The 11,804-nt window shown below is 39.2% G+C and overlaps 1 protein-coding gene across 7 annotated transcripts in view; it reads left to right on the forward strand.

The window, feature by feature from the left end:
- Nucleotides 1-11,804, forward strand: part of LOC110039550 — a 52,167-nt gene that overhangs the window by 22,442 nt on the left and 17,921 nt on the right. For all 7 annotated transcript variants that reach the window (XM_020744657.1, XM_020744656.1, XM_020744655.1 and 4 more), the window contains 4 exons: nucleotides 3,688-3,742; nucleotides 8,530-8,604; nucleotides 8,700-8,773; nucleotides 8,864-8,912. In XM_020744657.1, coding sequence (XP_020600316.1) covers nucleotides 3,688-3,742; nucleotides 8,530-8,604; nucleotides 8,700-8,773; nucleotides 8,864-8,912 — 253 coding nt within the window. The remainder of the gene's footprint in view (nucleotides 1-3,687; nucleotides 3,743-8,529; nucleotides 8,605-8,699; nucleotides 8,774-8,863; nucleotides 8,913-11,804) is intronic.

The following is an 11,804-nucleotide window of genomic DNA, read 5'->3' on the forward strand; positions in this document are numbered from 1 at the left end:
CCCTACCACCTCGCGGACGCTACCATATCATCTCTTATTGTATTTTCTTTCTATTTGAGTCGTGTTGTAACCCTATTTATATATTAATAAAAGTTTGTTTTTGTGATCCACTGTTCCTCCTACTAGTTCCGATATCATTTGGTATCAGAGCTAGTCCAACTCTATTCTCATTGTAGAGTTTTCTAGCATCTGCGCCCACTCAAGCTACCTTCATCATTTTTTTTCCTTTCTGATTCTCAAGCCTAGCCATGTCACCGCAGAAAAATGCATTGAACTTGACCCGAGAAATCCATTGTCTGCAATGAAAAACTAGTAGAGCTGAATGACGGGAAACAAGAAGAGGTCAACTTTGACAGTGATCAGGAGAGTCGAAGAGAAGACATGGACGAGGAGATAAATCCGTTCCATAGGGAAGATCACAGTGACGAGGAATATCGATCACACCGTTTTGGTATCCAATATCAAATAATGCCGAGAGGAGAGACCCCTTATGGAGGTCAGCGAGAGTTTCTGGGTAGCAGAATAACTCACAATAATGCACTTTACAGCTCTGGGACCCAACTTCCATGCTGATGATCTATTTTCCTTCACAAAACATACATAGCCAAATATCTTCAATGGGAATATACTGCTATTATCTACTTTCAACATCTAACAAGGAAACTCTCATCCAATACCCTCGACGACATTTTGTCGATCAATTGAGCAGCCGTCAAAACTGTTGCCCCCACAAGTGTTTTGGACATCATCACAATCATCATGCTTTGTACTACCTATAAAAGTTGTCAATTATTCCTCTTTGCAACTCCATTTTATGATGGTGTGTATGGACATATGGTTTGATGTTGGATTCCTTGGGCTGATAAGTATTCCCCAAATATTTTGTTGATATACTTAACAACACATCCTCCACACTTCTAGATCCCCTTCAACACTCTCGACCATGGATTTCAAGGCTGAGTCCATCCTCACTTTATGCAAATACCAAAGTCCATCGTGCCACGTTCCAATTCTAAGATTTGGCCCGTCCTTTTCTCTTGACAACACATTTTAGTTAAAGAATAATGAAACTAATGATAAAATATTTACCCAAAAGGAATGAGCATAAAAAATATTAGACATAGTCATAGAATCAGTACACCTTACTGTACCCTTACCCACTACATGTTGTGTTGTATCATCAACAGTCTGAATGTTCTCTGGAACTGCTAAGTAATATATGAAGGAATTCTCTAATAGTACCTATCACATGTCGAGATGGACCACAATCTATTATTCATTCTGGTGATCTTTTGGTGAAAATAGTGGCATGAGCATGTGTATCACGAATATCTTTATCTGAGTGAACATTAGTAGCAATGCTACCACTTGATGATGACGAGATGGATGCATTCTTGGCCGCACCACTCGTTGCTTTATGCTTCCTCTCGACATCTTTAGAAATTAATGATCCTAATTGTAAGACCACACCTGTCTCTCTCTCGTCCTCTGTTACTATCAGATTTATCCAATAACACCTTCCACCTCTTCGACCACCACAGCCACGAGCACGGTCTCCAAACTATCCACGTCCACGTCTCTCTCTTCTTAGGTGGCCTAGGACAGACTCTGCTCAGATGTCCTACTCCACCGTAGTTGTAGCATTTGTGAGTCTCCCCTTGGCACCTGTCATGCCTAAGCTCAAGGAAGCCAAAGTTGATCACCAACCTGGAAGTACACTCGGGCTCTAAGTGTAGCCTCATGTGACACTCTTGTATCATCGCAGCGATGGCCTCATCCAACGAAGAGATCGTCGCCTGGGCTAGGACTGATCTCCTCTGATAAAAAAATTCAGGTTCAGATGAGCCAAAAATTACATAGTCCTCATCCGTGCAAGGATCTCCCCCTTCTTACACCCCGGATCACTACAGCTTGACATCGGTGAGAATTGATCATGATCTGCCCACAACAACTTTAGATATATGGAGTACTCTTGAATTGATCAATCATCAGATACTATTGCCTCTATCTGACGCTGAATCTAGAACACTCTCATGTGGTTCTCAGCTCCAGCATAGATCTTCTTCAGCTTCACCAAGATGTTACGCACCTTTCGAATGTTTTCTATTGATGAGGCAATCAATGAAACTATTGAATTGAGTAGCCAGGTGTAAATCAAAGCGTGTGTGGTCCTCCACTCGTTCGCCTCAACACTATTGCTCTTTGGCTTGATTCTGTCAAATATCCCTCTAGTATCTTCTTTGCTAGTGTAGCCTCAATTTGAGGCGACCAACTCAAGGTTGGTCTGTCAAGCTTCAAATCCATAGAAGGGAGATCTAGCTCTACTTATGTTAGAGGTAGTGAGGTAGTGGCTCCCGTCGAGATGTTGTCTCCTTATATGAGTCCGACCAAGAGACCTTTAGAACTTCAGTTCTATTTTTCCTAAAAGCTCCAATTCCTTGCCTTCTGTGCCATCTCTATCTCCTAATATTCTCAATCACAAAGATCCAAATCTAGATCACATAAATTATACGTGGGCTTCCTTCCTCTTCTTGATCTGATCTTGATATGCTTCTCTCGTCTCCCTTGTAGGTTGTGCATTATAGGTTCTCTAGTAAGTACTAACTCAGCTTGGCGAAACCATGGGCATCAACCTGGCCCGCAAGCGATCAAGCCTACCATGTCCGGTTTTGCTCCCGCTCAGCTCAACCTATACTCGGCATGCTTCCAATTCGACTTCACCTTACATTGACTTGGCACTTGTGTGCGTGCTTATAGTCACATTTACAATCGGCCCTATCTATTTGCCTCCTTGGTCTCCACTCGCCCCCTCTCGTCTCCCTCTGTCCCGGTCTCTGGATGCCGCTTGAGGCGTCACAGAATCTTGACCTTCCTTTCACTGAATCCTCCTTGCACCTCGCGATTGAAACAAAAGCTTCCTATCGCGTTCTTCTTGATGCGGCGAGCAGCCGGCCGAAATACAGGAGCAACAGTACTATAGTTGTACCGTTGCAGCACTATAGCGACGGCTAGGATCGAGGTTTAGCTCTGATACCAAAAAAAAATAATTGCTCTAAAAACTTGTTCTATTCATTAACGATTTGGTCTTGCCCCCTAGATTTCTTCTGAATTTCCTATTTACAAATAGAAAATTAAACAAGATATAAATCCCAACAGGAACCATGCACGCTTGGATTGGAACAAAGCAAATGTGTTGGAATAGCGCATGCAACTAGAGCCACGCGCAAGCTTGCGCCAAAGCACAGTGGGAGAATGAGCGAGTGCAAGCTTGGCTAAGAGCGATCTAGCACATAGGTGAAATGGGATTGATCCAAGGCATAGTTAAGATTTTTTATTAGGGTTTTGTAACCAGCCTCAAAACTGATTGCAAAATGTGTAAATGACTAAGAGCTATTCTGAAAACACCTACAAAAATAAGTGACTGGTCACAATTATCTGTTTGAAATTTGCAATATTCATGTGTGTGTCATTTCATTGGTTTAGTTCTTCGGTAGCTTTCCCTTTTCATGTTTTTGATTACTTTTAATTATGTTGTATTAATGTGTACCACAAGTCCTTGCTAACATGTGTTTGCTTAATAGCGCTATTTCTTTGATGTTGTATCCCGTCGATGGATTTTGTTCTAAACTTTGGCTTTGCTTTTAAAAAGTATTTGTTATTTCTTTTCTAATTATCATGTTCATACAGGTTGCAGTTGTATGACTTGGTTGAACTTAAGGTTCAAGGAGATGGAAATTGTCAGGTAAGTTGTCATGGTTATTCATGTTTGGAAAGTTGGTTAATCCTTTACAAGATGAAGAAGCATTAAGGAACAAATTTGGGGTCATTTTGTTAATAATAAACAAAATGAATTACGAGAATGATCATTCATTTACCTGGTTGGTTGTTTATGGTTCCAATGCACAGGTTTCTCCAACCAAGGTTTAATTTTTGTTTGTATTTTTGAACAACTCGTTGTTGGTTAAATAACAACGTAATGTATTTTCACTCTTCACAAACCTGCCCCCCTTATAGGGATGATAAAAATATCACTTTATCATTTAAAATAGATATAATATTGTGGCTATTTTTAAAATTTATTGAGTAAGATTGTATTTTATTTGAACCCTGTGCAATTAGTTTCTTGGCTTTCCATTTTGTGCAAAAAAAGTTCTTACATTTTCAGAAGAGGTGCTAGTTCCTTTTGTGATAGCTAGCAAATCTTGCCATAATGGATTCATAGATTTTTTGTGATGAAAATGCTCTTGGGTAAAGAGCATTTTGCTCTCCTCGTTCTAGAACTAGTGTTAATTTGGTCACACTTCGTTTTAGTCAAGCAGGCATCTCACTATTAAAATCTTTGAAGCAAGTGAATGTTGATGTAGTCTGAATTAAGTTTTATAACTGCAGCCCTTTTTTTCAGAAAAGCTGACACCTAAGTAGTTGGAACCAGGCTAATGATGATCTGTCTTCTATTGTAAATATGTTGCTACTTGGCATTGGTGGCATTATACACCATATATGGGTTTCAACAGAAAGTACAAGCTGTTAGTTCATTTGAAGTATCCTGAGAACTAAAGTACAAAATGTGGTAGCATGGGTGCGAGAAGTCATGATTGTGGGAGCGAGGGTAGGACACAGGATTTCACAAGCGCGGGAGATCTCCTGCATTCCAGAATGACTGGATCGGGCCACTCCAGCCTTGGGAGAGCCGACTGGCTCTTCCACAAGGTATCGGTGCCTTCTTTCAACATTGTGACCCAATCCTAGCTGCGCGGGGCCTATATATATGTGTTTTCTTTGTTTTAGATTCTCAGTTTTGGATTGTATTTATGTCAGGATGGCCCCAGTGTCCCCTGTTTTCCTTTCTTGGGCTGTATCCAAGGGCGATTATATCTCGTTCCGAGATGGTGATTGTCTTCCAGAAACCAAGTGATGTTTCGACTGTATCTTGTTTCGAGGCGGTGATTGTCTTCCAAGGATTAAGCAGTGCTCTGACTGTATCTCGTTCCCAAGGGGATATTTACCCTTCCCGTACTACTCTGCTTCTCTCTTGCTTTGCTACCACGCATTCCTCCTCACTAGAGTTGCCTCACCTTGTTGTCACCTTTTCAGACCTCCAACAATCACCACTGCCATCGTCGATACACTATAATCGCAGTTTTTGTTTTGTCTGTTTCCATTTTCTATTTTTGTGTGTTGTTTGTAATTGTCTATCGGTTTTTCAGTAAGAATATTTGCTTACTTATTGTTGTTTCGGTTAACTCTGGTATCATTTGATATTAGAGTTAGCTCAACCCTAGTTCTATCTTAAGGTTTTTGGCATCAATCAATACCCAACTCCACTTCCCCACAAAAGTTCTTCTCTTTGTTTATTTTTCAAACTGGCCACCCAATGTTTTTCTTTCCTACCCTACATTATCTCTATACACCACACCCTCTTTCACCTACCCAAACTGAAACTTCAATCATGACACCAAAGTGACAATTTTTGGGAGATTTGTTTACGAGGCTGTAATGTCGTTTATGAGAAATCCACGAAGAGATGTTCGAGAACCTTCTATAGAGGATGTGCGTCGGGAAATCCTACAACTGCTGCAGAGGCTTAACACCTTTGAGAGGAGGCAATCTAGAAGAGTCACCGTAGCCACAACAGTGGCTTGATAAATCGAAAGAATGCAGTAAATCCCTTCACCAAGCAGATTCTAGGGATGAAGAACCCCTTACTCTGAAAAGTTGGCTTGAAATATCAGAGGAGATTGGATTTTGAAGTATAGGTGGATTTGCTATATTTTGATTTCTACATGGATCCGTACGAGCTCATTGAATGGATCTGGATAATGGAAAGTGCCTTTGAGTATCAAGGCGCCCCCTGGACAGAATGATGAAACTAGTCACCAATAAGTTAAAGAAAAGTGTGCTATTTTGGTGAAAATATTTAAAGCACTTAAGCCTGCATGATGCAAAAAACATTATCATTACCTAGTCCAAAATGAAATGGGAGATGCTGTGTCATTACCTGCCAATTGATTACCGGTTGGATCTTTAAACCTTAGGTTCAAAAGTGGAGATGCGACATTACTGGATGGTCGCCACACCTTACAAACAAAGTTTAAACTCAGGATCGAGCAGCAAGAGTAGGGGAACACCTAATCCCCCGCCTGAGAAGAAATTGATTCAGAGTAGAGGATAGGTGATGCCAACCAACATTCTTAAATATGTCCCAATAAGAAAGTGAATCAAGTGCCACGGTTTTAGGCACAGTGCAGTAGCTTGCCCAAATAAGGATATGGTCTATTTTACTGAGCAGGGAGCTGTTGAAGAAATGGGACATCACTTCATGACTGCCACACCTTAAAGGCAGAGTCCAACCCCAGGATCGAGTAGTAAGAGTACGCTCAGGGGAACATCCATGCCCCCAATTGAGGAGAAACCGATTCAAAGTGGATAAAAGGTGAAGCCAACCAACATTCCTAAATCTGTCACAACCAAAAAATGTGTGAAGTGTCATGATTTTGGGCACAATGCAATAGATTGTCCAAACAATGGTGCAGTCTATTTCATCGAGCAGGGAGCTGTTGAAAACATGGGGAAATAATTTAGTAGATACGGGAGAAAGCGAGGACACCAAAGAATATCAGATTCCAGCTAATGCGGGAAAAAAAAACATATAGTTCAAGTTGAGCCATTTAGAGAGACTTCAATAGAATCACCTTTGGTGGTCCAAGATGTTCTTCAGTCCGAGGAATCGACACCAAACACATGAAAACCCCATATACGAAAATTTCAAACTTTTCATATATATAGTCTACTTGCTAAGTTGCCCCTATTGAAGGAGGTACAACATGTCAAAGATAAAATTCTGTTGTGTTGTTTCTAAAAGACTGTATAGATTTATTTGAGTATTAACATTAGTTCAGTGGTGTACCTACCGAGATCTAATCATTAGATGAACTATAGTGTTGGAAATCTCCGTAGGATCTTCGGGGGAATGAACATCCTATAGTGGAATCCAGATCCTTTCAGAGAAGAAGAAAAAACCTAACATGAGTAGTTACACTTTATTGTGATCTAGCCTACCACAAATTTTAGTTTAGAGGTAGTTCTTCTAGACTAATTTGTTTATCATATGAGTAGTGTCTAGTACGAGGAGTGGAAGAAGCCAATTACAGACTTAATGACTTTAGAGTTATATTGGGAAAATCTACGTCTATATGTAGTTTCAGCTCAGGTGGTGCCAAAAGAGGATGGATACTTATTTTATCAGAATGTGCTTTGGAATAACAACACTCATAGGAGTGACTTACCTGAAAGTTACAATAGCTCCGCCACCTTCAATGTGGCTAAACTAATATCATATCATGAGAAGTTAGAGTTTTGATAAATGAGTTTGGAGCTCCCCCCAACCTTGGGAGATTGACTAGGAAGCCTAGATGTGAAAAATCACAAATGTGGGAATGAGTGTCTGACGCGATATTTCATTAGTGCGGAAAATCTTCTGCTTTCTGGAACGACTGGACTGAGCTGGTCCAGCCCTGGGTGAGAGCCGATTGGCTCTTTTACGAGGGATTGGCGCCTCTTTTCCAAAGAGTGGCCCAATTCTAATTATCTAGGGCTTATATGTGTGTTTTCTTTGTTTTATATTTTTAGTTTTGGATGGTGTTTTGTCAGGACAGTTATCGACGTCCCTTATTTTCCCTTCTAAGGTTGTACCCAAGGGCAATTGGAGCTCCGTTTGTATCTTGCTTTGAGGTGGTGATTGTCTTGCTGCTTCGGTTGTATCTCATTCTTTAGGGGATATTAATTCTTTCTAAAGTCCTCCACATCCTTCCTGCTTCATTACCACACATTATTCTTTGCTGCAACTGCCCCACCTTGCGTTGCTTTCCGTACCTCCACCAACCGCCACCACCAGTGTCGGTATGCTCTGGTTGCAGCTTGTGTTTTTTGTTTATTGCTATTTTCTATCTCTGTGTGTTGGTTGTAATTGTCTATGAGCTCTTCACTAATAATATTTGTTTTCTTATCGTCGTTTGCGTTAACTCCTATATCACTACATTAGTTTTATTTGTCTACAGGAGGTAGCTAATTAAATAAATTTAAGAACACTATAATTTTTCTCGTTATCAGATGGGAATTTGGCAACTGCGAGGGCGGCCAAGTGCCATTTGTAGCAGAAAACCCTATGCAACTACAGGGTAGAATTGTTTTCTGATTAGAGTAATGTTACGAAGTAGATGGTGAGGATAGAAGATAATTTGAATTATTAAATGGTGAGCTAGCATTACGTGTTGAAGAATGTGGCCGTTGGTTTGGTTTATCCTGATTATTCAATGGTTCTTTGATATCTAACACAACAATTTATTGGCTCCTCATGTTCATACTTTTTAAAATTTTCATTTCCAAGTTAGTTTCTTAACCAAAAACAGAAAAGGCCAAGGGTGAAGTTGCTTTGTTGGAATGGAATATAATTTGCTCATTTTTATGTGCTCGTGATTTTACTGTTTTCCATCTTTTGGCAATTGAACCATTATTTGCATCAACAACCAGTTTCGAGCTCTATCTGATCAGTTTTATCGTACTCCTGAGCACCACAAGTTTGTGAGGCAGCAAATAATCAATGAGGTTTGTCATTCAATATTTTTTAAAGTTTTTTATTTTCCATTCAAGTCAATGCTTGCTCTTAGCATTATTACGCCTGTCTTTTAAAATTTTCTCAGCTTAAATCTAATCCGGAGATCTATGAAGGATATGTTCCAATGGCTTATGATGACTACTTGAAGAAGCTCTCGAAGTAGGTTCCATTTTTGTTATATAGAAGGTATTCATTAGTTTCATTCTATGAATAAGTGCTGATTTACTTTTTCTTTACCCAAACAAACAGAAATGGTGAATGGGGAGATCATGTGACCTTACAAGCTGCTGCAGATTCAGTATGATAAGCATTGCTTTTGCTTTTTGCAAAAACATTTGGAAACTTAGCTCTTTTGGCAGCTTGAACTTATGGAAACTGATCCTTTTACACATGTTGATGTTAGTTTATCGTTCTTATGAAAGTTTTCAAAGTGTTTAATACTGTCAAATTCCTAGACTAATGGAGAGAAAACATGGATCTTGGAACTAGTTTTTAGATCCTTGGATCTTGCTTCTCTAAAATCCATGTGAGAAGAGAATTTCTCATAAATTTGAAGATGAATTTATAAATCTGGAATCAGTTGAGCTACACTTTATGGGGCAAAAAGTGTTAGGAGGTTCATATTTTATTGACAGTCAAGTTAAATTGTGATAGAATTAGGAATCTAAGATGGCTTTATGATCTAACATAGAAGGATGGTTTGAGAAATAATTACATTACTGGGATATAGGTATAGTGCCTATTGAAGATAAGGTGTTGATAAATAAACTCAAGTGATTTGAGCTTGTATGTTGGGAGATAGAAGATACACCGAGAAGATGCACAAAAAAAAAGATAAAGTGTATTTTTATGGGTCAAGTTGATTAGATCATCATGAACATTTAAATTTGGCTTAGCAATTTAACTAATTAATAAATCAACTCGATGCTCATCAAAGTTGAAGTTAGTCAAAGCCTCGACTCTCCCAAATTTAAATTTCATTAATTCATCAAATAAAACTTATAGAACCCAAGTACTTAACCAGAAATTTGTTGAATTTTCTAGGGATTTCCACCAGAATACTTGTCCAGGTTTATTCTTGGAATTCTGAACACAATCAGCTATTCTCTCTTCTTGGCCAATTGACTAACTGTACTCATTCAGTCCTACATGTGTGAAACTCACTACACTTCCTCTTTAGTGGTTTTTTCCAAGTTTGTATGAAGCTACCGCTCCCACTCGTATATTGGTGCTTTCCCCATTTCTCATCTTCTCCAGCTTTCTGAAGATGCCTGCCACTTGCTCTTTTGCATCTTCACCCATTCACACATTGTTGTTCTTTTTATCCTTCTTCTTTGCCCGCTCTGGGATTTATCTCTATTCTAGCTCATCTTTTCTTTGCTCTTTCTCTCTCTCTCTCAGCTCTCCGTTGATAGCCTCTCCTCCTCTATGGTCTTCTATCCTAAGCTTCTACCTTTCCTGCTTGATATCTTTCTTGCCTTGCACACCCTTAACTTTCTTTCCCTTATCACCCCATTTAAAATCCTCACTTGTTTTCTTGCTTTGCTCCCTTCTCTTCCTTGTTGACCCTCTCATTTCTCTCTACAGTATCGAGCAAACTCTCTCTCTCTCTCTCTCTCTCTCTCTCACACACACACACACACACACTCACACACAGCTTTCAAACTCTTACAACCACCATCTATCTTTCCCAATTCAGAGGGTTTCATGTTTTTTATTTCTTCTTGTCCACACACACGCACTCTCACACACAGCTTTCAAACTCTTACAACCACTATCTATCTTTCCCAATTCAGGGGTCTCATGTTTTTTATTTCTTCTTGTCCAGTGACCTTGACTTGGATGAACCAGCACCAAGCCACCTGTAGTCCAATGAATTCACGCTCAGAATCATGTATAATTTTAAGTTCTAGGCGCACTAATGTGGGAACTAAAAACTGTTCAAGACCTCTATTCATCATTGATCTGAGATCTTGAAGATGAATGTTGCCTTTCAGGGACTATTTGGTGAATAGTTAGCGATAATTTTATTTTCGTTAGATTGCTGTGGGTATGGCCTTCCCATGGCTTTAGCATTGCTAGCATACCCATGGCCTCCGATCGACGGTAGATGGGGTACTATAATTAGCGTTGAAACCGCCCACAGGGTTGCATTTGTTACTGTGTAATCTGCATGTTAGCCATAGAAGAAATTATAAAAATATTGAACAATTATATGGAGTTTAAATGATGATTTATTGCATTAATTCTTAAATTTAATCTCCAAAAAGTAAGTCAATAACAATCGGTTGTAGTCCAAGAGAAAAACTAGATAATTGATACATTGGTTCATCCTCTTTATGTTCTATTATTACAAGCTAGGCCTCAACAACAACAACAACAACAAAGCCTTAATCCCACTACGTGGGGTCGGCTACATGAATCCTTTTTCTCCATTGCGTCCTATTTAGTGTCATATTTTCATTTAGTTCTAGTAAATTAAGATCATTTTTAATACAATAAGCCCAAGTCTTCCTAGGTCTACCTCTGCCTTTCTTAACACAAGTCGAATTTAAAACATCTACTCTCCTAATCGGATCATCTAATGGTCGACGTTTAATATGACCAAACCATCTAAGACGACTTTCTCTAATTTTGTCTGTCACAGGAGCTACACCAACCCTATCACGAATATATTCATTCCGCATTTTGTCTCTAAGTGTAAAGCCACTCATCCACCTAATCATTCTCATCTCGGCAACACTTAACTTATTATTATGCTTCTCTTTTAAAGGCCAACATTCAGCGCCATAGAGCATTGCAGGTCTCACCACCATCTTATAAAATTTTCCTTTCAGTCTAAGCGGCACTTTTCTATCACACAAAAGGCCCGAAGCATTCCTCCACTTCAACCAACCAACTTGAATTCTACTATTAACATCCCCATCTATATCACCATCGCTTTGGACAACGGACCCAAGATATCTAAATCGTTCACACCTTTTAAAAAGTTGGTTGATTCCATAAATCATTCTCATCTCAGACCCAAGATATCTAAATCAACAACGGAATCAGTTGTTGATTCCATAAATGATGCAATAATTCCAAATTATTTTGGAATTCAATATCTAGCTTCATCTAAGTGTTAGTTTTTTAAAATGAATAGAGTGAAGGTTGGGATGAGAAATTTATCCTTGGAAAAAAAAAAAAA

This window comes from Phalaenopsis equestris, unplaced genomic scaffold (genome assembly GCF_001263595.1).
Source record: "Phalaenopsis equestris unplaced genomic scaffold, ASM126359v1 Scaffold000002, whole genome shotgun sequence".
Lineage (NCBI taxonomy): Eukaryota > Viridiplantae > Streptophyta > Magnoliopsida > Asparagales > Orchidaceae > Phalaenopsis > Phalaenopsis equestris.